Genomic DNA, 24,639 nt, shown 5'->3' with positions numbered 1-24,639 from the left:
AGCGAATGAAAGGCTGAGGCAGGGGCATCAGCATGGACAGGTGGGGCGGAGCATGTCCCCCAATCTGTCCTGCCTGCCCTCCGGGACCCTGAACCCTGCCCCCTACCCTCGGCTGCCACGGCCATCGTGCTCCTGATCCGGGGAGAAGCCCCGAGCCGGCAGCATGAGGCGTTTGGCAGATGCTCTGGGCAGCCAGCTGGCTGAGACGTCAAGCTGGGTGAGGCTGGAAGGGACGATCGGAACGCTGGACAGGGAGGTGGGAGACTGGGCCCCAAAGGCTGCACAGCAGGAAACAAGCTCCGCCACAGCCTCTCAGCCGGCACAGCTGCACTCCCCAGTCTGTGTGAGCCCCCTGGGGAGGTGAGGCCGGGTGCTGCCAATGGGAGTACCGCATGCGGGTAGAGGTCCGCGTCTGGACTGAGCACCGCCGCACTAATGTGCAGGGAAGCCAGAGCTCCGCACAAGTGGTGCCTAGAGAGGCACCACATCAGAAGGAGGAAAGATGAGTTACGACAAGCAGCTGCTCAGAAACAGGAGAAACAGCTTCCACCGAACAAGTTCGATGGCTAAGAGCAGGGGTAGTCAAACTGCGGCCCTCCAGATGTCCATGGACTACAATTCCCAGGAGCCCCCTGCCAGCGAATGCTGGCAGGGGGCTCCTGGGAATCGTAGTCCATGGACATCTGGAGGGCCGCAGTTTGACTACCCCTGGCTAGCAGAAGAGAATGATCTATTCGCCGGGACTCTAAATATGCCTCAAACCAGATGAAAGATGATCCTCGTTCTTTTGTAACGCTCTGAATAAAAAGTTAATTTCAGCCATACACTAATGAAAATGAAAACAGTAACAGAAGAAGACGAAGAAGAAGAAAATGTGAGGAAACAAAGCAAAGCTACACTTTAGAACCAAGTGTTCTCATCAGAAAATTACAAGTAATTAGTTTGGATGCAAGGACAGAAATTAGTTTGTATGAGCAAGGAAACAGACCCGGTGACCTGTAAGAGAAGAGGTTTTCTTTTTTCATTTTTAAAGGAGAGTTTTCCAAATCGGCTTTACCTTGGCAGGGCTGTGAATATGCTCTCGTTCCTATTCAGCAAAATCTAAAATATCTACCTGTCCCTAATGCCTCTTGATCGCTAAAAGGAACGATTTGCAAACAGTGCAAGGCCAAATAACCACCAGATTCTCCGTGGCTACTTTGGCGTATACACCGGGGAAGAAAAGGATGTACAGGGGAGGGACACTGAGATCCGGCTTGTCCTCAGGCTGTTACGGCTCAAAACCCCCAAGCATGACAGCTACAAAGAGATCGCCTTCCGGTTATTATTTCAGAGAGGATACAGAATTCAAGGAATGCCAGAAGAAATGTCTCCTCCGATCATTCCCCGCCCCCCCCTCCCCAAACAGGTAAACAAACAGCATTCAGATATTTCCAGGCTGAACCAAAAACCAAACTACAAGGTCATAATACAAACAAGAACTGGAAACACGGCGATGATGAACAGCCGCTCCTGGCACGTGTCCGGGTCTCCCCCCCTTGCAACGAGACTTGCATTCATTGTGCACAGCTCTGCTCACAGACGGTCGTGCAGGCGGCATTCTACTGTCTACACGAAGAGGAGGGCGCAAGAGCCCAAGGCGGCCCCCTCGTTGTCCTTGGGCTGCTTTTCTTCCCGAGAGGAGAAAAAAGCGGCTTTGAACCACAAGAGTGCTAACAAAGCAGGGGTAGGCCTTGGCTCTCCTCCCCCGCAGGCTCCGCTCCACGTAAAAAGGAGACTCTCCCCCTGCGCCTACCTCCTGCCTTCCATGCAAGCAAATATAAAGATGGCTGCCGCATCAGGTCCGGCCCGCTGACCCCCTTGTTCTTCTCTTCTCTAGAGAGACTCTGGATGGATTCAAAAAGGGGAGGTGTCCTTTGCCCTTCCGCTTCCTCCCCAAAGGTCCAGTTGACGGCTGCCTGCCAACGTCGCTGAGGCACAGGGGAGCTAATCAAACAGGTCTTTAAACATGCGCTGGCCCATAGCGATGTAGAGCTCCTTCTCCTCGGGGGTCATCTGGGCCACCAGTTCTGGCCGCTGGGTCACCTGGCTGTAGGGGACCGGGCGCCCGGCCACGGTGACGGTGGGGTCCTCAGTCACCACCTCAAATTCGTCGTCGTCCTCGTCCTCTGCCAGGCCGTAGAGCATCCCTGAGGCAGGGGCTCCTCGGGGAGGGGAGTCCTCGTCCGATTCGCTCGTCTCACTCTCGGAGTCGCTGGCGTTGGCGCTCGATAAGGGCCCCGCTCCGCCCAGGGCACCGACAGAGGCGGAGGGGGTTTTCTTCTCGTGGATGAGCAGAGCGCGCATCACTTCCTCGTTGTTGTCCAGAGCGCCCTGACCCTCCTCACCTTCCTGGAACATAGCTGTGTCTCGGCCACCTGCAGGGGCACAAAGAAGGCAAATAATAATAATAAACAATTTTCATCAATAACTTGCCCTTCCCCACAGGCTCAGGGCAGGTAGCAGCACCTATAAAAACAATAAAATCATACAATCCTTAAAATCATAACTTTAGAACATACATTAATATATCCTAATTAAGGCAACTCATTTCAAGTCCCCAATCTCACCAGAAAGAGCATTCTACCAGGCTGGGGCCAGAACCTGCAGGGGAAGGGTGACATCTGAGGGTTTTAAATCACAGAATCATAGAGATGGAGGAACCTCCAGTGTCATCTAGTCCAGTGGTCCCCAACCCCCGGTCCGGGGACCGGTCCCGGTCCGTGGATCAGTCAGTACCGGTCCTCGGCTCCTCCTCGTCCTCCTCCCTGGCTGCTGCCTCAGGGGCTGCCCTGCCACTGGCTCACCTTTGTTGCTCTTCAGTGGCTGCCATGGCTGGGGCTCCCCCTTGGTGGCACTGCGCAGAGCTGCTGGCAGCGCCCCCCAGCAGACGGTGGGAAGTCGGGCACCGGCGGGAAATCAAGCGGAGCAGGGGCTCAGGCGGCAGCGGTGACATCCCTCGGCAAAATACTACCCTCCCCCCCCGCCCGGGCCTCAGTAAAATTGTCAAGCGTTGACCGGTCCCCGGTGATAAAAAGGTTGGGGACCACTGATCTAGTCCACCCTCCTGAAGAATGCAGGAAATTCATAACCACCTGCCTGTCCACAGTGACCACAACTCCATGCCCAGATGATGCCCCTCTCCCCCCACCAGAATCCCCGGCCAGTCTGACCTGGAAGAAATTCACCTCCTCAACCCTATGTGTCGACTTACTGGGAAGTTCGATGGGAACCTCACAAGTTCTCACCCAGTTCTAACCCTGCAGTCAGCAGAGTGGTTGAAGGCATTGCCATTCCCCCACCCCTGCCCCCAAGATTCCTGAACAGAGGAAAATAGTTTGTGTCAATGTTGGGGCGGGGGGCAGCGGCTCACTTGTACAGCATCTGCTTGGCAAGCGGAAGGTCTCAGGTTCAATCCCCAGCATCTCCAGTTAAAAGATCTGGCCAGAAGTGATGTGAAAATCCTCTGCCTGAGGTCCTGGCGAGACACTGCCAGTCTGAGTGGACACTACCGACTTTGGGTCTGATTCTGCAAAAGGCCACTTCACATGTCCGTGTGTTTTTAATTGTAAGCCATTGTGGGCAGGTCTCTGAAGAGACGGTATAAGGCATCTGTAAACCGCTTGTGGGAGCAGTAAAAATAAAAGGCTAAGGGCTATGTGGGAGGAGAAAGAGGCAGGGCAAGTCTGGGACAAAAACTCCAAATGTCAGCCCGGGGCCAAGGGACCAATCAGAAGCCGTGCCCGTGACCCGTCCCAGACGTCCTGGACTTGGGGGTGAGTGGCCCAGGGGGAGAGGCTTTGCCGTCGCCGGGTGGGGGGCTGCCAGGAGGGCTGCAAGGGGGCCGGGGGCAGCCAAGGGCGAGCTAGCATGCATTGAATTTCCCTATACAATGGGCTTTAAATCTAGTATTGCAAATAAGTCATGATTTTATTATTCCGAGTTTATTGGTTTTTATTATTCTGATTCTATTTTTATCTGTGTTTTCCATGCCTCCCTGTCAGTTACATTTTCTTAGCGTGAGGTGACTGAAAACTAAAATAATGGTATAAAAAAAGGAGGGGGGGGGGACACCTGGTTTAGACTTTTCTCTCAAGACGTGAGCTTTCTATGACCTGATAACAGACTGGATCTAGACTTGCCCACATGTGGCTGATCCCCCGCCCTTCCTAAGCTATTTCTGGGGGAGGAAGCCACCTCCCCCTGGGGGGAGCATTTCGGGGACTGCAGGAGCAAGGGGGAGGGGTGGGGAAGTTGCACTTCCACTTTCTCTTTATCTATGATTAACACCCCTCCCCCGCTCATGTCCTCCCCAGGCCACGAATTCGGAGCTGGCTCCACCGAGGGCTGCTGGTTCTAAACTGGCTCAGACGAGGCACGTTCTTGCAGAGCCATTTGGGAATCGAGGTGTGGGGGCGTGCGTGCAACAAGCACGTTGCCTGAGCAACAGATGGATAATTCCACAAAGATGTGCTGCAGATGGGAATTGAACCATTATGCCACTAAGCGAAACTCCCCCGCCCCCCAACCCTTGCGTCGATCCCCGTTATTTTGAAGGAAAGACTAGTTCCCCCCCGGAGCCCGAGCAAGAGGCTAAAGGAATCCGGTTCTGAGCGTGTGCTAAGTGTGGCTGCTGGCTGGCCCCACCCATGCCTGAACCCAGGACATGGAGGTCTCTCTCTTTCCTTTATGCATTACGAACAGAGGACGAGGTTAAGGCTGCTCACTGTCATAAGAGCTTGGAATCAGAGGCAGGGAGTAGAATCCAGCACAACATTTCTGCTCGCACTAGAGCCCTTGCGGAAACACAAGGAAAAGGCTGCAGCCGCTGCCTTTGCTCAGTGAGTCTTACTGTATCCTTCCTTACAGGGGCAGAAGGGGGGAGAGAGAGAACAGAGAGCGACTGGCACGCTAGGTGTCACACGGCATCTTGTGCGAACTGACCTGCACTCTGTCTGTTTATGTTTTGTTTGCATGTCGATAGACCCAGGCCAATGCCAAGTCCTGCAGGAGGCCATTAGTGGATTTGTCACGTCACCGTTCAGGATATCGGCCACTTTATGCAGCAGAGGAAACACAAAGCCCCAGAGGCTGTTTGTACACGCTGGGACGTGCAGCACAGTTTGTCTTCTTCAGGGAGTCCCTTGGCCCAGCCCAGAGAGCTCTGCGACGGCCCTTCCCCCTCCTTACCTTCTTTGATGTCATCAGGATCGTAAGCTCCCTGCACGGTGCTCTCGCGCAGCCAGACCGGCCTCTCCCGCGGCGGCTTCCCTTCACCGGCCAGCTGATGCGCATCCTCCTGGTCCTCCATGCTGATGACGACGTTCTGGGTGTACAAGTCCTCGTAAGACGGCCCCTTGGTGGTCCAAGCCTCCCGGTGCGGCCCGCTTGGCAGAGCCCCCATCCCTGCAGCCCCGGCGGCTCGCTCCTTGCTGCAGAAACAAAGACGTTGGTCAGAACAAGGGTGCCAAGAGCTTCAACTCATCTGAGCTCTGACTCCAATCACCCCCAGACCTGCTGAAGATGACCCACCAACCCCTGTATTCTCCACAGGGGCACTGGACATTGATTGTGATTTCTGCTATTGGCATCTATCAAATATTTTCAACAGCACTGTAGGGTAACTATTAGTGGTGGTTAGAGAATGAATGGCTCCAAGTGTAGTGGTGGGTTAGGGTGTTTTAATTCAGACTGGTACATAGCTAAAGCCTTTGAAAAGAGCTCTCTGGTGTACAGCTCTATTCATACATGCCTTCAAGGGGGAAACTGGTTGGGAGAGCCCCTAGGGCAGGGGTAGTCAAACTGCGGCCCTCCAGATCTCCATGGACTACAATTCCTATGAGCCCCTGCCAGCGAATGCATTCGCTGGCAGGGGCTCATGGGAATTGTAGTCCATGGACATCTGGAGGGCCGCAGTTTGACTACCCTGCCCTAGGCAGTTGAGGCATAGAGAACGGCCCTGAACAGCACCATTCTAAGGCCACAGGTGGTTCAATCTTGAGGAAAAATCTGAAACATTTATTTTCTAACTGTAATTTATTCTTCAGTATTGATGACAAAACAGGGAAACATTTGAGAGAAAGAAATCTCAACTTCCAAGATCAAGGTGAGGAATAAACAGAGAATAGCAGTGGTGGCAGCAGAAGGAGAACTGAGAGAGTAGTGCCCCCCCCCTCTCCTGCTCATGTTTGGATGGGGAGACGCCAGGTGGAGGAGTGATGCCCCTACTCTATTAGCACGCTTGGAAAGACATTCTGCGGCAGGCCTGAGACTGCGCAGTTCCCTCATGTGCATCTGCACACAATACCAGTCAATGAACAAGAGCTGCACAGAAGCCACAAAGATGAAGCCTGGCGCCATGGTCTGAGTGTTGGATGAGGAGCTGGGAGACCCAGATTCAAATTCCCACTCTGACCATGGAAGCTCACTCAATGACCTTGGGCCCAGCCTACCTCACAGGGTTGTCATAAGAATAGAAATCAAGGGGAAATGAATGACAGAATCTGCTCTTAGTCACCACTGGGGGAAATTGAGCCCTTCTGGGTTCTGCTATGGGTCCATATAATCTCCACTGGGTAAAGCCATTGGGAGATTTGGCGTCTCCCATCATCGATACGTGGATGACACTCTCACGCTTTGAATTAATCCCTGAGCAGAAAAGAGCTGGCCAGCTAGATAACACTACAGTGTATTCTACATTAAGTGCCTCTTGGGAGGGGTATGAAAGTTGGGTGGATGGGAGTGGGATGCTGCTGCTTGAATATTGACCAGAGTGGGTCATAGGGTCCATATCACTCCAATCTCGATCCATGTGGATTTTTTTTAAGACAGCTGTCTCTGCCTCATGAGGGCAGAAAGGCAAGTCGTTTGAGAATAATGTTTTTATAAGTAAATAATCCCTAGAAGGGCAGCAAGCATCAGCCCTTGGGCCATGTCCCAGCTAGGGATGCCAGCCTTCCGGTGGGACTAGGGGATCCCAGTCCTGTAGCCCCTCACACACTCCATGCCACGTGGCAAAGCTGAACCATATTCCCAGAAGCCTGTGAGGCTCGTCTCTTGTTCTCCTGCTTTCCCCACCCCCTTTCCCTTCCTTCTGGGTTCTTGGTCTGCACACAGACTCTTCCCTTCAAGATATTATCTGCAGTTCAGTATGTTATGTCTTTATGCCCTTTGACCACTAGTTGTGAAAAATGTAATTTCTGCTTGGACTGAGGTCCCTGCCCTGTCCAGGCTCTATCCCCAAATCTCCAGGAGTTTCCCAGCCTGGAGTTGGCAACCCTGCCCCTCCCACCCACCTCCCTCAGTGTCCAAGAAGGACACAGCAAGCATCGTCCTGACCCACCTCTGCTTCAGCGCAAGGATCTCCATTGGCTCCGGCTCCAGGATCTCGTAGGCTAGGTTGACATCCTCGGTTTGACGCAGCAGGTCGTAGATGGGCTCAATCTGTTCATTAAACCGGGCCACCAGGGTTCGGGCATCCTTTTTGGGCATGGCCGACTCGTCTTCCTCCACTTCAGTCTCGCAGAAGGTACAGCGGAAAATTCCTTGTGGGAGAGAAGCCACCAGTTTATTATTTGAGATGTTTCTACTCGGAGCTTTCTGCTGAAGGTGAAAGGAAAAAAAGACTCCGAGGGGGAAGCGGCTTCTGACGTCTTGGAAACAATTAAAAAGACCTCCTTTGGGGAACCTGTTTTGACTTCTTCTTCGAAACAAAAAAAAAAAAGCATGACGAAAATCCAAGAAAGGATCAGTCAGAGCGGGAAAACAGCACTGGCACTAAAAGCAGACAGACAGAAAGTGAGGGCATATAGGGCAACAAACCAAGCAACTTATTTTGGCATCACATAAAAGACCTCAGGAAGTCCAACAAGATAAAAAAGCTAGCTGTACCGCCCCTATTGGTAGGGGACCTATCCCACAGACAAAACAAACATTTGAACAGCAAGTTTAAAACTCCAGGCTGCATCAAGCGAGGGGAGGGGCCGTGGCTCAGCTGGAGCCTTTAAGCTTTGTGCACAAAAGGTTGCAGGTCTTCCTTGAAAAGGACCAGGGGGAAGGTGATGGGAAAGACCTCGCCCCGAGACCCTGGGAGACGACATGCCTGTCTCAGGAAACTCTACTGACCTTTGATAGAACAAGGATCTTATTATTGATTGATTTATCATATGGCATGGGTGCGTCATGTAGCCAGAAGATGCAGCCAGGCAGGGGACGTTGGCAGGGGGTGTGCTGTTGTGGCCTCCCTATCATGACCCTTAGTGGTTCTGTGGATTGAGGCAGATTGTAAGTGAGTGGGCAGCAGGGATCGTGTCCATGCTTGGATCTTTTGGCCCTTTCTTGCATGCCCAGGGAAATGCCGATCACCCCTTTGGGGTCAGGAGGCAAATTTACTCAAGGGATTGTGTTTTTTTGGGGGGGGGAGGGGGGCATCATCTAGGCATGGAATTGGGGTCACTGTGGGTGGGCAGGTAGTTGTGAATTTCCTGCATTCTGCAGAGGTTTGGACTACACAATCCTTGAGGAACCTCTCAACTGTATGATTCTGGGCTATCTGGAGAAAATGCCACCCAAATCCTTGGAGGTCTTCCATCCAAAGACTAGCCAGGGTTGGTCCTGCTTAGCTTCTGACAGGACTGGTCTTGCCTGGGCTATCCAGGTCAGGGTGAACAATGGATGAGGGTCTTGGGGCCCTGTTTCTGGCCTTTCCAGGAGCATTCAGTTGAATCTTTGCCCAATAAGGGGACAGAAGAAGGGCCCTGAAACAGTATTGGAATGCCCATGGGAAGGTTCTGTATTTATCCAGTGGTGCAAGTGTAGTGCAGCCAGGACGCCTGAGGATTGTCAACCTCAGACAATCAGGCAAGGGATGTTGGGAGTTGGTTTGCTACCTCCTTCCTCCGCATCATGACCCCTAGCGTTCCGGAGAGGAACTCCAGCCAAATCCTTGAAGGTACTGCAGAGGTTGCCTAGCTCAGACCTGGGCGATGGGGAGGATGGCCACAAGTGTAGACCCGCAGGGGGTACCAACGTCCACTCGCACCAGAGCTGTATTACTATTCAATGTCACCCCTGTGGTCTCTTCCACGTTGGCATCACAGGGTTCTCACATGGAGATGCGACTAAGAAATGTCAGCTGGACTAAAGAGAGACTCAATGGAAGAGCCCCTGATTGGTGGGCAGAAGGTGCCAGGTTCCATCCTTGGCATCTCCGGTAAAGATCAAGAATCACCGCCAGCCAGAGAATCCAAGACTGGTCTTGACGGATCAATGGCCTGCTTCAAGATATGGGAGATCCATATGTGTTCAAGGTCAACAACAAAAAGGCTCTCTCAACAAGAATGTAACCGTGAATGGCGCACGGATCCCATCTGCTGACCCTTTCCCCGCAGGCATGCGCTGATGATTCCTTTGTGTCTCTCAGAAGCTTTTTTCTTTAAAATCTTCCCAGTGTTTTCAGTGCTGCTGGACTGGAATCTTGCTCTCCTATGGCGACCCACCACAGCTGCCCTCTGGAACGTCTTTTTGGCATGAACAGGTGCAATAAAAGACAGGCAGAGGTTGGCCAACAACAATGTCAGACTGATGGTTCGATGAAGCTAGCGCACTTCGCAGTGTGACGTCAATGTGCTCTGATCAAAGGCTTTTTGGGACTTGTTTTTAGAAAAGAGAAACTGTGTCGTGAGAAATGAATGACTGAGGTTCTAAAGCTGTGGGTCCTCCAGCCCAGCAAGGACAGCTGCGACAGATTTGCTCACGGTGCCCCATGGCCCCCTCCCCAGTTGTGCCAACTGTCTAGCCCAGGGGTAGTCAAACTGCGGCCCTCCAGATGTCCATGGACTACAATTCCCAGGAGCCCCTGCCAGCATTCGCGAATGCTGGCAGGGGCTCCTGGGAATTGTAGTCCATGGACATCTGGAGGGCCGCAGTTTGACTACCCCTAGCCTTTCAGCCCAGTCTTTTTCAACCTTTAGACCACAAAAGTATCTTGAAGAGCCTGGAAGTGATGTCAGTTGGCCATGCCTCCCTGACCCGCCCCCCCCCCACAACCTGGAAGTAGTATGTCAATAGAAGTGACATCACCATCCATTTTAACAGGCAGGCTTGAGGACTAAAGCGGGACAGAGGGGTTTAAGGTGGATAGGCCCCACCAAGGCACAGAAACCTTAGTTCAATTGCTTTCCAGACTTAGCTCACTTTCAAACAAACGTTAATAGTTCTAGCAAGAGACAATGGGAGGGTCACGTCTCCCCCCCCCCCCCCCCAGCAATGAACAGAGATTTGGTGGCATTAAGTACTAAAAGGACTTCAGGAAGAGACTTCTGAAGATTTAAGGCAAGGTTTCTTTGTCCCAGACTCACCCAGTACTACCGGTGGGTGTTCTGCAAAGAACTGAGTGGGCCTCTTGCTCAGTAGAAGCTAGGGTTGCCAGCTTTGGGCTGGGAAATTCCTGGAGATTTCATAGGTGGAGTCTGAGAAGGGCCGAGTTTGAGGAGGGGATGGTCATCAGCAAAGTAAATTTGTCATAAATTCCACCTTCCAAAGCAGCCATTTCCTCCTGGGGACCTGATCTCTAGTTCTTGGAGATCAATTGTCATCCCAGGAACTCCCCAGCCACTACCTGGGGGTTGGCAACCTTAGAAGAAGTGGCTGTACACCTGCCGTCCATGACAGCGGGGAGGGGGAGAGAAATCTTCCCGGCCTTTCAGCTTACAGATTCATGTTGGCAGGATGGCAAATTCAAGCCTGATTATGGCACCGAAAAATGACTTTTTTTAGAAACCTCAAAAACCTCACCGCTTCCGTAAGTGGACCGCTGCTGAGGTATTGCTTAGTCATTCTGATGTAAAACTCAACAGCTGGCACTGCGATGTACCCTGAGAGCGTTTATGGCGGACACCTCCGGGCATGTCGGACTGCGGTAGAGAAAATGGCCACAGAGAGGGGAACTGAGAGGGCAGCCTCCAGGTGGGCCCTGTGGATTGCAGTAGGCCTCCAGACTACAGGGAGAAAATGGATGCTTTGGAGCAGGGGTAGTCAAACCGCGGCCCTCCAGATGCCCATGGACTACAATTCCCAGGAGCCCCTGCCAGCGAATGCTGGCAGGGGCTCATGGGAATTGTAGTCCATGGACATCTGGAGGGCTGCAGTTTGACTTCCCCTGCTTTGGAGGGCAGATCACACAGCACAGTAACCCACTGAGGCCCCTGTTCTCTTCAAGCTCCAGGAGGGAGATTTGGCAATCCCCAAGCAGGGATCCTCCCACAATACAAAACAGTCATTTACAAACTAACATAAAGACAATCATCACCAAACAGTACTGTAAACATTTGTGTACACATTTGTGATGATGATTGTCTTTAGGTTATATTTTGCACTTTTGGAAGCATTATTTACTATACTTTCAGAATCATGGTTACACAGCTCCCTTATTCTCTGGCAGATTCAAATGGGTAGCCGTGTAAGAAGATCATAGTCTGACGAAGAGTGCTAGCACTCGAAAGCTCACGCCCTGAATAAATCTTTGTTGGTCTTAAAGGAGCTACTGGACTCTGATTTTATTTTCTGGTGTTATTCATTTACTGTCTACCCCAGTTTTTGTTTGTTTTAACCCTTCAGGTGAAGGCTGGATGACCACCCCCACCCCTCGAATTATAACTACTTTCCAGACTACACAGCAAAATGGCTGCTTTGGCAGGGGGGCATGGACGCAGCCCTGCTGAGATCCCTTCCCTCCCTAAAACCTGAAGCTGGATAAGGTGTCCAAACTCAGTGACTGTCACGACCCCCCCCCCCCCCATCGCCAGCTGTGGACTCTCGCATGGAGACCTCTGAGAAGGAGTCAGGAACACAAGCTGGGAAAGAGCAGGGAACTCTGGAAGACCCTTGCAGGGGAGAAGCCCCTGCCACATCGGTCCAAGAGAACTGCCCCAGAGAAGCCTGCAGCTGGAGCTTCTCCAGAGCTTGCCCCTCACTTGGAACTTCTCCAGAACTTTTCCAGGATTTGCCCGAGGAGCCTGCAGTTGGTGGTTCTTTACCAGAACTTTCCTCTGTGCCCTCCCTAGGTCTAAAGATGACCAAGCACTGGCCCAAGACTTGGCCCACAAGTCCCCCAAGATCCACCTCCACCCAGCAGGAGCAGCAGAATCAGTTGAGAACAGCTGGAGCGGAGATGTGGTGCCAGGCCTTTCTCCACTTCCGCAGTTCTGGCGGAGGCAAGTCTTTGCAGGAGTCTGACACCAGTGAGGGCTGGACAGGTTGGGTCTCAGCTGCTGCTCCCAGGACAAGTGGGACTGCTGCCCTCCCAGCCTATTTAAGTCTTGGGTTGGGAGGGGAAGCTCAGCTGATCAACCAACCCATCAGGCATAAGTGCAGCCAGCCAGCAATCAGCAATGCTCTCCAGGCAACAAGTCAGCTCCTCTGGGGGAAATGGCTGCTTTGGAGGGTAAGTCTAGGGCAGGGGTAGTCAACCTGTGGTCCTCCAGATGTCCATGGACTATAATTCCCATGAGCCCCTGCCAGCGTTTGCTGGCAGGGGCTCATGGGAATTGTAGTCCATGGACATCTGGAGGACCGCAGGTTGACTATTCCTGTTCTAGGGCATGAAGACCCGCCCGTTCCCAGACTCTCTCCAAATTGCCTGGTATTTATTTCCCCACCCAGAGTTGGCAATCTTTGCTAAGGGTCTGGTGCTGTTCGATGGGGCCTCCGTGGTCCAGCCAGGGGAGCACAAGATGGGCTAATATTCAAACAGCGACTGATGCTAACGAAGAACTGTGAGCCCCCCCCCCCAGCCTCGTTGGTGATAGGTAACCTATTTTATTCACACCCCGCCAAGGCTGCAAAAAGCAATTACAGTTTTGTTTGGATCCGAGGCCAAAAAGAGAAAGAAAAACCACACTGACTGTCTAGGCAAAGTTTTTTTATGACTCCACAGAACACACCGTGAATTTCCAATAAGAAAGGCCTCCGGGTTTCTTAGACACGTCCATTTAGAATTTGCACCCTAATGCTCCCTTCCTCATTACAGCAGTTTGTAATTCAGCCCTGCAAAGAAATCACTTATTCTCCAAGTGCCCCAGAATACAAAAGAACAGCATGCTCTGACCTAGAAACAGCGGAGGGATTTACAACGAGCAATTTTCACACCGCCGACCGGAAATTGCCTCTCCAACCATTTAGAAATCCAAATAGCTCTCTCCCCACCCCCCTTTACAGTGATCAGACTTGAGGCTCTGAGCTACCTCCAGTTGTGTAAGGAACGTTTAGATCGACAAAGTAGCAAACAAAGAGAGGCCATCGAGAGCCACCCTGCTCCTTTCACGTTCCCGCTAAGGGCCTCCTTCTTAAACTCTGTGAATCCAACACAGATTTTTCAGCATGTGCCAAGTGAAACAGCAAATGTGGAAACGCAGAACTGGAAGGGAGCCCAAGGGTCATCTAGTCCAACCCCGGCACAATGCCACCCCACCCACACTGACCCCTCCGCTCCATGGCCAGAGGAAGGCAAGATACCTCTGGGATCCTGGGGCCAAATTTGGTCTAGAGAAAATTTCTTCCAGACCCTGGAGGAGGGATCGGCATTATCTTGGGCACATAAGAAAGGGCCACGAGAGCCCATTGCTGCCTTGTCCCCTCCTGCCCTCCCTCTCACTCTTTGCCTAAATTCACAGGCTCATCCTTGCTGTCCGAGGGCCTCGCAGCTTGAATTATGACTGAACGATGGTCCTTGGAAAGGCATTTCCAACAACCTAAGAACTTAGGAGAGCCAGTACGGTGTAGCAGTTAGAGCCCTGGCTCAAGATCCGAGAGACCCAGGTTCGAATCCCCCACTCATGCCATAGCAGCTCTCTGCAGGACCTTGGGCCAGCCACGTTTCTTCAGGCCAAGATACCTCACAGGGACATTGTGAGAGTAAAATGTTTTTTTGTAAGCAACATTCAAGAAGCTACCAACCAGAGCACTGGTCCACCCACAGTGGTACTGTCGACTCAGACCGGCAGTGGCTCTCCAAGGTCGGAGGCCAAGATCTCGCACAATGCCCACGACCTAAACTTCAGCTGCCGGGGATTGAACTTGGGACCTTCTGGATGCAAAGCAAATGCTAATTCCACTGAACTCCCCTTTCGGCTAGGGTTGGGCGCTTTGGTGCCCGGAGTGCCCAGCCCTACTTTCTGCCACATAACGCCCAATGACATGGGGAGATTTTTTCATGACCCCCACCGGAGTTAGGTCCCCCCCCCCCATGGGCCCCTGAAGGGCTGCGTGTCTGCCCCTCACCTGTCATGGGGTCAAATAACTGATTGGCCTCCAGGTCGGTGAAGGTGCTGAAGCAAATGGGGCAGCGGAAGGAGGCTCGGTTGGTGGAGTCCCTTTCGTCCGTCTCGATTCTCCTCCTCATGTGATCGAGCTTATACTTGATCACGTTGACCAGCAGGCGGTAGTTGATGAAGTAGTAGTTGTGCCGGGTGGTTTTGCCATCGGGGGCCGTCTCCACCCTCATCCGGCACTTGATGAACTTGTCTCCTTTGAGGGTGTTGAGGACGGCCCGCAGCTGCTTCCGGTCGAACTTGAGCAGTTCCAGCATGTCCTCCTCCTTGACGCAGGGGTTCCGGATCAGAATGTCGAGGGCCAGGGCATGTTCTGTCCCGTAGAAGCCCCTCACCACGTACTTGGCGAGGCGTTTTAGAGCAGCGGGAACCTCCGTGAGAACGTCCGGGTCGGTCATAGCAAGCGCACTGTTAACGCAAACAGCAGAGAAGGAAACAATTGTGTAAAAACGTTTGCCACAGCCCAGCAGTTTTAGTTACTGAAAGCAGCTTGGTTCTCAAGTGACACCAAGTCACGGTTTGGCATTGACTTCAGCGCTGCCTGTGCCACTTCCCCGCTCCCTACAAATACACTGTTATTTGGTTTATCTTGTTCAGACCAATCTTTTTCAGTGGGGTGGGGCGGGAGATCCTGGAAATTTTGACACAGGACAGGAGGTGGAATGACAAATAGCTGCCAGAAGACCCACAAAATGGCTACCACAAGAGGCGGAGCCAAACACAAAATGTCGGGAAGGTGAGGTTGCGTGAAGCTTAACGGTAACTTTCCAAGATTACAAGTAGAAGCTCGGCTTAACAGGATACTTTTTAAAAAGAACGTATTGTTTAAAACATCACAGGATCTATAAAAGAACAGTACAGGTAATATAATTATTTTTGAGTAACACCTCCCAAAGAGACCTCAACTTCTTTGCAGCCTGAGCAAACAGACACATTTCAGAAGAAATATGAGCTTCAGAGTTGGGTAACAAAAACAATAATTTCTCTGCAACTAGACGACACTTTAAACCAGAAAGAATCAGAAAAAGAAATCTGAGCCAGGGGTCTTCATAGAATGGGCAAAAATATGTGCATATTAACCCCTATTGCAGGCTTTCCCACCTTCTTGATGGGTTTCCCAAGTGTGTGGGAATTAGTATTTTATATATATTTTAAAATTTGTTAACCAGTTATCAAAATAGTCAATGATAGGCCCGGAGGGGATGGGAAGGGGAAGGACCCGGGTGGGCGTGTCCACAGCTTCCCAACCACCTGCTTCACGACGGCATCACTTCTAGGGTTCCTTGAAGCCTGAAGAAGGCTTCGGGGCTTTCCCACAGGCCACCACTTAACACAAACCCCAAGAGAAACTCGCACAGAACATGGCCATTTAAAAGGATATTAAAACAAGGGTGTTCAGGACAGGAGCAAGGAGGACGGCATTTCAAAGGTGAGGTGCCACCATCAGAAAGACCCCATCTCTGGCTGCCAACTGGGCTACCTCTGAAGGCAGGGGCACAGATCTTCTTGACAAGAGGATGTCAGGTGGCAGGCGGGACAACATGGAAGGAAGTAGTTCTTCAAAGAGCCTGACAGGTAAGTTAGTTTTTTCCGCCGTATCTCCTTTTTTGTTACTGTGATTAGTTGGATCTTTTTTTATGTCTGGCGTTTTAATGGGATTTATGGGGATTTTATTCAGACTATTGTAACCTGCCACGAGCCGCTTGGGAGTGGAGGGTAATAAATTGAATTAATATTAATGAACTGCACCCAGAAATACATGACAAAAACAAACTGCTTTCCAGTTCTGATTTTGAAACAAGCTGTGAATTGCTTTATTCAGGTATTGCGACAAATTCAAGTTAGGTGCAAAAGAGGGAATAAATCCAGGCACGTGGGAAGGGGGGAGGGGAATGAACCACGCCAAACCACACTTAGCTATTAAAACAAAACGGAGCCCGACTCCTCTTCTGCCACCCCAGTTTCACCCTGTTCCAGTCGGCAACATCACGTGTACGATCACTGCACAATTCAACACACAACTTTGTTAGGGACAGGTGGGGAGCTGGGAAAGTCCTGAAAATGTGGAGATAGAACCAGGGAAGGGGAGGGGGCTGGGGAGAGGAGGGGGCTCAGCAAGGGATACTGCCACAGAATCTGCTTTCTGAAGCAGACCTCTTCTTGCAGAGAACTGAAATCTGCAGTCCGGAGATCAGAGGCCTCCAGGCCCCACCCAGAGACTGGAAAGCCGAGAAGACAAAGATGCAGATAGAAAAGGTACACGTAGGATCAAATATCCTTAAACTCAGGTTGTTTGTAGAATCGCTCAAATATGTCAAAAGACGGCAGACGGCTAAAAGGTAAAGGTAAAGGCATCCCCTGTGCAAGCACCGAGTCTTGTCTGACCCTTGGGGTGACGCCCTCCAGCGTTTTCATGGCAGACTCAATACGGGGTGGTTTGCCAGTGCCTTCCCCAGTCATTACCGCTTACCCCCCAGCAAGCTGGGTACTCAATTTACCGACCTCAGAAGGATGGAAGGCTGAGTCCACCTTGAGCCGGCTGCTGGGATTGAACTCCCAGCCTCATGGGCAAAGCTTTCATACGCCTGCCTTACCACTCTGCACCACAAGAGGCTCATATTTGGTTATACCAATAAAGCTTTAACCAACTTAAAAATATATATTAAAAATTAATTAACTCCCACCCATTTGGGAAACCCTACAAGGGCCGTCAAAAAAGCCTGGGGTTTCAGGAAACCCTGCTCTACATGGTGACACTAGAGGTGCCAGGTCCCCCCTCCCCACCCCACACACCCTTCCTGACCACCGGGCAGTGGGTGGGGAAACGGGCTGCCACCTCCAGGTTGGGAAATTCAGTGACTATCCTGCAGGAAAGTCCATCCCCCAAAGCATCCATTTTCTCCAGGGGAATGGATTGGGGTAGTCTGGAGATGAACTGTAATTCTGGGGGACCCCCGGGTCCCAGCTGAAGGGGGGCACCCTGAGTTCGATCCCACTAGGGATGGATCACCGATGCACGAGTCGGCGCGTAGGAGGCCACAGCCACGGTGCGGAGAGGAGGGGCGACTGCCCCTCCTCTCCGCACCGTGGCTGTGGCCTCCTACGCGCCGACCCGGGCTTCGGTGATCGTCGAGGCGGCCGGGCCGGGCCGAGCCGAAATCCACATCCCTAGATGCCACAGAAGATTCCCACCCGCCGCCGACAGCCCCCGCCCCATCAGAAGCCCCACAACCACTCCTTGCTGTGGGATGGCGCTAAGTGCCCGTGCGCCTTTCCTGAGAGGCCCTTTCAGAACTTGGCAAAACATGAGCATCCTGCGGCCCGCCCCGCTGCTCCCGTTGCGCTCTCTTAACGCATTGGAAAACGGCATCAAAGCACGGAGCATGGCTCCTGCCCCAGTGGTGCTGCCAGCGCAAGCGAAACAAAGGACATTGCCCTTTCTGCTCCCGCATCGCCCGACCGAACACGAGGTAGAGAGAGACTCCAGGGCGGAGGGGATGGATGTGATTGTTTCTGTACGACCAAAGGAAAACATAATTACTGACGGAGATAAACAGGAAGAAGGTTCTCCTTCACCGACTCCGCCTCTCCGGCTGTAAGGGTTTCTCAGCTGCGGAAGGAAGAGGCGCATGAAAAGGGCATCCGTAATACACTAATTTTAGCAGGCTATTTTCTTGGCATCGGCCCCGCGCCCAGAGTTTTTGCCGTTCCGCAAGAGAAGATTTCTGCCGAATCATCCTGTCTTCTGTATTACGGACTCGATGCTCTTGGCATCCCCGTGCGCGTCCACGGTCTCCCCGACAACTGACCGTTCCCAGGCGACCCACCAGAGCCTGGCTCAGTCTCCAGGGCTCCATCTGACACATCTCGGTGCCGTGCGCCAAATCCCAGGCATGACTCAACGCCTGCTGACTCACCCCTGTCAAATCAGCTGCTGTCAAATTTTTCCGAGCTGTCCTTTATATTGCAGCGGCTTGTCTCTCTGCAGCCTTTTTTTTTTGGGGGGGGGGGATGTTATGGGGACCTCCTTGAACAAAAATGAAATGCGAGAAGGTTGGGATGTCGAACGAGAAAGAGCTGCTGGGATCGGGGAGAGCTGTTAGGCTTTCTGTACCCCGCTTCCCACGACCGGAAGGAGTCTCAAAGTGGCTCACAATCACCTACCCCTCCTGCCTCCATGACAGGCACCCTTGTGAGGTAGGTGGGCTGAGAGAGCTCTGCAAGAACTGGGAATGGCCCAAGGCTATTTATTTATGTATTGTTTTATTTATTACCCACCACTCCCAGACTGGCCGATTTGTGATGGGCTATACCTAAAATATCCCCACAATAAAAACATAAAACCCCCAACCCTTAAGAACAACAATAGCAGCAGCAAAATCAATCTCCCTGCCCCCCCACCCACTACCCAAACTCAAGAGACCCCCCTGACACATTCCAGGCCTCGGGGGGGGGGGTAAGAGAGGAGCTAGCTTGACATTACAGCAATGGCGGGGAGGGCCCATAGGTCTTAATCGCTCCAGCCTCAACCAAATACCTGGAAAAAGAGCTCTAACTTGCAGGCCCTGTGGAACTGCAGGGCCCTCAGCTCTTTCGGGAGGTCATTCCAGCAGGTCGGGGCCAGGACCAAAAAGGCCCTGGCCCTGGTCAAGGCCAGATGGGAACCAACAACAGGGATGAACTCAGCGCCTCTGGGAACACCCTGGATAACAGGGTGAGGTTCGCAATTTCTCCAAGAGAGCCTCCTATCCGCTGGGCCCCCAATTTGAGTAGCCAGGACGGAGGGGGGGTCAAGGGGGCAAGTGGCTGCCTCCACCGACCCCAGCAGCCTGTCCACACTGGTTACAGAGAGCCACCTGGAGCCATCAAGCGTGACCTCCCGAGGTGGCCACGGAGCCTCCCTCTCTATGCCAACAGAGGCAGGGAGCTCGCAGCAGAGCGACACGACTGCTTTCGAAAAAGCTTGCAGCTCAAATCCAACTGACTTGAGTTTGGCGCCCTCCCTCAAGGGCGGCAAGAGATACTCTAAACAGTTGTGCTGGGCAAGACCTCGCAGACGTGGTAGAGAGGGTGAAAAAGCCCCATTTGGCCACCTTCACCGCCATCTCATAAGCCTTCATGAGGATATTGTTGCAGCTTTGTCCCGAATCTTCCTCCACGCTCGCTCGAGCCGTCTCACTTCCCTCTGCCTCTCCCGAAGCTCCCTGGTGTAGCAAGGAGCCTGTCTGAGGCCAGGGCCAGGGCGTCGGGGAGAGAACTTGTCCGTGGGGGCCGAGAGGCGGGACTGGCGGTCAGGTTGGTGGCCGCCCAGCTAGTCAGCTAACACAGGGGTGGGCAAATGCTGGCAGGGGCTCATGGGAATTGTAGTCCATGGACAGCTGGAGGGACACAGTTTGCCCACCCCTCAGTTAACAGAACCTTGATTCAGGATGCCCCTTGGTCTTAAGTACAAATACAAGTGAACAACGGAGGGTCTCACCCTGTCCACCCGGTTGCTAGGCCCACGGCTCAAGCCAGCCAGAGAAACAAGTCTGTGTGGGCAGAAGAGAAGAGCCTCTGGGTGCAGACCACCGGCTGCATCACTCCCCCCCGCGTTGTTTCTAATCCCAAGTCATCGCCTTGCTGCTCCGGCCCCCCACCGCTGCAAGCGGCCCACCCTTGCCGATACTTTCAGTCTTCAAGGATTCAAAATAGTTTCTTTTACGGACTTATTGCATTTGCATACCACCCTCCCCTGAGGCTCCAGGCGGTTCACATGGAGCGTGAAGGAACTGTACATCAAGCACAGTTTTTCATATTGGAGGGAATAGAATAATGACAATGGGAATGATAACAATATAAAAATCTAACGGAATAACAATCAAACAGGGCCAAGGCTGTCCAAGTCAGGCGCAAGGACTCCTGGGAGGGAGGTTCAGGGGCCCAGTAGGTGTTCTTGGTTCCAGTCCTCAACCAAATGCCTGGTGGAAGAGCTCCCTTTTGAAGGCCTTGCAGATCTGCTTGAATTCCGCTAGAGCCTTGATCTCTTCTGGGAGCTCGTTCCACCAGGTTGGGGGCCAGGACAGAGAAGGCTCTGGCCTTCGAGAGGACTTCTTTAGGGGCGGGGACCACTAGCCAGTTTCAGGTGGTGGAGCATGCTGCTCTTTGAGGGGCACAGGCAGAGAGGTGGTCCCTCAGGTACACTGGGCCCAGACCACTGGGCCTTGAAGGTGATTATCAGATCCTGAATTCAACCGGTAGCTACTGCAGTTATTGGAGGATGGGCCAGATGTTGCTGTGAGGACCCTGGCTGCTTCATTTTGGACCAGCTGTAGTTTCCGGATCAAGGCTAAGGGCAGGCCTGCATAGAGCGAGTTGCAGAAGTCCAGAAGATGGCTGATATCACTGGAGCTTAATTCTCCTGTTGCTCTACAGCAGTGGTTCTCAAGCTGGGGGTCACAATCCCTCAAGGGGTTGTTTGGCCCTTTCCTGGGGGTAGCAGCGGCGACGGCATGGCGCTGACTCCTCCGTGCTGCCTCAGAGGTCAGCGCCATGGCAAACAGGGGCGGCATTTGTGCGGACCGCCCCTGCTGTGGGGGTTGTTGCATTAGGGCGGTTGAGAAAGACAGTCTCCCTACAATCACCCGGTGGGGTAGGTGAGGCCAAGAGAGTCTGACCGACCCCGTGTCACCTAGGAAGCCTTTCCTAGCAGGATTCACCCTTGGGTCAAATTGCAAGGTGTCCCCAAGAACATTGAGAAGGCGTGGCCAGAGTAGTTTTGGACCTCTCTATTTGATTCCAGTAGCACCTTACAGCAGCCTTTTCCAACCTCTCCAGACCATGGAGGTAACCCTGAAATATTTTCCTGGCTTTGGGGAACCCTGGAAATGGTGTCATGCCCCCTCCGAAGTAAGAAGTAAGAATGCAGGAGCCAGCCAGTCAATCGCTCGATCAGTTATCTTTTCCCTTGTGGAGGAAGACAATAAAGTTGGAGAGCAGCAGTTCTCACTGACACCCGAGGGTTGCAGAGCACGGAAAGTGAAAGAACATGATCTTGTTGCATTAAGCACCCAACGAACTCTGCAAAAAGACTAACTAGGAAGACAAAAAATGCAAAGGGAAGGTCAGCAATAAGAATGCCCAGCGGCCTAAGGCAGAGGTGAGCGTGTGTATGTGGGGGGGGGGGGGGGAGAGGAGCCTGTATTGTTACAGCCACAGAGACAATGAATGATGTACGTCCACTTAGGACATGTTCCTAAGTTTGCCTGCCCGGTAGAACAGGCTCCCGGAGCACATCTGGGCCATGGCAGAGCTGGCACAGTTCCACAGGGCCTCCAAAATGGAGCTCTTATGCCAGGTCTTTGGTTGGGGCTGATGAAAATGAACCTCTAGCTTCTATCGGGCCCCGCCCAACCCACATGCTTCCATCTGCCACTGATACGGGCGATCTAGACCTTTGCCGATCTGATAGAGATGCGATAAGATACCCGTTTTTAGATCACCAACGTTAGATTTTTAACCTGACATTGTTTACTGATATTTTAATTGCATTTTAAATTACCTTAACTAAATCTAAATTTTAAGTGCATTGTATGCCATGTTGTCTTGTTGCAAAATTTAGACTTAAATTGAAGAAAGTAGGGAAAAGCACTAGGCCACTCATGTATGAACTAAATCATATCCCCGACGAATACACAGTGGAGGTGACAAATAGATTTAAGGAATTAGATCTGATAGACAGAGTGCCTGAAGAACTATGGACGGAGGTTCGCAACATTGTACAAGAGGTAGCAACTAAAACCATCCCAAAGAAAAAGAAATGCAAGAAATCAAAATGGCTGTCTGAGGAAGATTTACAAATAGCTAAGGAGAGAAGGGAAGTGAAAGGCAAGGGAGAAAGAGAAAGATACACCCAATTGAATGCAGAATTCCAGAGAAAAGCTAGAAGAGATAAGAATGCCTTCTTAAATGAACAGTGCAAACAAATAGAAAAAAACAATAGAATGGGGAGGACCAGAGATCTTTTCAAAAAAATTGGAGCTATGAAGAGAATGTTTCATGCAAAGATGGGTATGATAAGGGACCAAGATGGTAGGGACCTCACAGACGCAGAAGACACTTTAAAAAGGTGGCAAAATTATACAGAAGAACTATACAAGAGCGAGCTTAACATCCCTAATAACCACAATGGGGTAGTTTCTGACCTGGAGCCAGACATCCTGGAATGTGAAGTCAAATAGGCCTTAGGAAGTCTGAGCAACAATAAAGCTAGTGGTGGTGACAGCATTCCAGTTGAACTATTCAAACTCTTCAAAGACGATGCCGTAAAAGTGCTACAATCAATATGCCAGCAAATTTGGAAAACTCAACAATGGCCACAGGATTGGAAAAAGGATTGGAAAAAAAATAAATGCTGGATCATGGAGAAAGCTAGGGAGTTCCAGAAGAATGTCTACTTCTGCTTCATTGACTATGCTAAAGCCTTTGATTGTGTGGAGCACAACAAATTGTGGCAAGTTCTTAAAGAGATGGGAATACTGGAACATCTTATTTGACTCTTGAGAAACCTATATGCAGGTCAAGAAGCAACAGTGAAAACTGGGCATGGAATCACTGATTGGTTCAAAATTGAGAAAGGAGTTCGGCAAGGCTGTATACTGCCACCTTGCCTATTTAACTTGTATGCGGAGCGTATCATGAGAAAGGCGGGGTTAGAGGAGTCACAAATTGGGATCAAGATTGCAGGGAGAAATATCAACAACCTCAGATATGCAGATGATACCACTCTAATGGCAGAAAGTGAGGAGGAACTAAAGAGCCTGTTGATGCGGGTGAAGGAGGAGAGTGCAAATGTTGGCTTGAAACTCAACATCAAGAAAACAAAGATCATGGCATCCGGCCCTCTCAGTTCCTGGCAAATAGATGGGGAAGAAATGGAGGTAGTGACAGATTTTATTTTCCTGGGCTCCAAGATCACTGTAAGATCACTGCAGATGGGGACTGCAGCAAAGAAAATTAAAGACACTTGCTCCTGGGGTGGAAAGCTATGGCAAATCTAGACAGCATCCTAAAAAGCAGAGACATCACCCTGCCAACAAAAGTGCGTTTAGTCAAGTATTCCCAGTTGCAATGTATGGCTGCGAAAGTTGGACCATAAGGAAGGCCGAGCGTCAAAGAATTGAGGCTTTTGAACTCTGGTGCTGGAGAAGACTCTTGCGAGTCCCTTGGACTGCAAGGCGAACAAACCGGTCAGTCCTAGAGGAGATCAGTCCTGACTGCTCCTTAGAAGGCCAGATCCTGAAGAGGAAACTCAAATACTTTGGCCACCTCATGAGAAGGAAGGACTCCCTGGAGAAGAGCCTAATGCTGGGAGCGATCGAGGGCAAAAGAAGAAGGGGACGCCAGAGAATGAGTTGGCTGGATGGAGTCACTGAAGCAGTCGGTGCAAACTTAAATGGACTCCGGGGAATGGTAGAGGACAGGAAGGCCTGGAGGATCATTGTCCATGGGGTCGCGAAGGGTCGGACACGACTTCGCAACTAACAATAACAAATAACATTCAACCTTCGTGGGTCCTAATTCTTACCGGTTTTTATGGTTCCTATACTACACACGTGCCATCGATAGGAAGGGTTTTGATCCTCCCATTTCCGGACCACAGAGATCAGTCCCCCGGGGTCTGGGCTCCATGCCGCTGCAGCTACTGAGGTCCCTGACCTTCCCAGCCTTCGTCCCTAAGTCGGGATGCCAGCCTCCAGGTGGGGCCTGGAGATCTCCCGGAATGGAAGCTCCCCTCAAGGCACGATCCGTTGCCTGGAGAACAACGTGGGACCCCAAGCCCCGCCCCCAGGCCCACCCACCCCCCCATCCCCAGGGATTCCGCCACCCAGAGCCGCCCACCCCCGCACGCAGAAAGCGAGGGGCTCAGCCTCGCCCGCGGGGGGGGGGGGCGGCCTGATCTCGCCCAGGCCAGCCGGCCGGCCCCGTCGGGGGAAGCGGAGGGGAAGGGGCGCCCCTTGAGCCGAAGCCCGCCGACTGACGGACCGACTGACCTCCGAGACGCTCCGGTAACCCTTTCCGCCGACGGGACCGGCTCCTCAGATGCGCGTCACCGCAGCGTCCGTGCGTCATCACTCCGCGACTCCCGGGGACGTCCCTCGGAAAGGAAGGCGGGGCCGCCCGGTGTTGGCCCCGCCCTCTCCTCGCGGCGACCAATCGCTGAGTGGCATTGGGGCGAGTGACGCGGCTGGCAGCCAACGGCCGAGGGGCAAAGGTCTGGGCGGGGCCGAGGGGC

The 24,639-nt window shown here is 52.2% G+C and overlaps 1 protein-coding gene across 2 annotated transcripts; it reads right to left on the bottom strand.

Annotated features, from left to right (window-relative positions):
- Nucleotides 1-694: 694 nt before the first annotated feature.
- GTF2E1 (general transcription factor IIE subunit 1) lies at nt 695-24,521 on the bottom strand. 2 transcript variants are annotated; one of them, XM_077346307.1, is made up of 5 exons: nt 24,398-24,521; nt 14,317-14,774; nt 7,382-7,583; nt 5,230-5,471; nt 695-2,417 (listed from the first exon to the last, which is right to left on the bottom strand). In XM_077346307.1, exons 2-5 carry the CDS (start codon nt 14,762-14,764, stop codon nt 1,987-1,989), a joined length of 1,323 nt encoding a protein of 440 aa, XP_077202422.1. In that variant the 5' UTR covers nt 14,765-14,774; nt 24,398-24,521; the 3' UTR covers nt 695-1,986. The 2 variants fall into 2 exon arrangements, with proteins under 2 accessions (XP_077202422.1, XP_077202423.1); XM_077346308.1 differs by lacking the exon at nt 24,398-24,521 and adding an exon at nt 23,932-24,134.
- Between the last annotated feature and the right edge of the window lie 118 nt (nt 24,522-24,639).

The sequence above is a fragment of the Paroedura picta genome, chromosome 7, assembly GCF_049243985.1.
Source record: "Paroedura picta isolate Pp20150507F chromosome 7, Ppicta_v3.0, whole genome shotgun sequence".
Classification (NCBI taxonomy): domain Eukaryota; kingdom Metazoa; phylum Chordata; class Lepidosauria; order Squamata; family Gekkonidae; genus Paroedura; species Paroedura picta.
This window is presented reverse-complemented; position numbering and strand designations above follow the sequence as displayed.

What these genes read in the sequence shown, in the direction of transcription:
- GTF2E1 (XM_077346307.1), bottom strand. Translation starts at nt 14,764, where the DNA reads ATGACCGACCCGGACGTTCTCACGGAGGTTCCCGCTGCTCTAAAACGC. An exon ending in GTTATTTGACCCCATGACAG is followed by an intron (nt 7,584 to 14,316) that starts GTGAGGGGCAGA and finishes CTCTCCCACAAG; the next exon opens with GAATTTTCCGCTGTACCTTC. An exon ending in ATCCTTGCGCTGAAGCAGAG is followed by an intron (nt 5,472 to 7,381) that starts GTGGGTCAGGAC and finishes TTGTTTCTGCAG; the next exon opens with CAAGGAGCGAGCCGCCGGGG.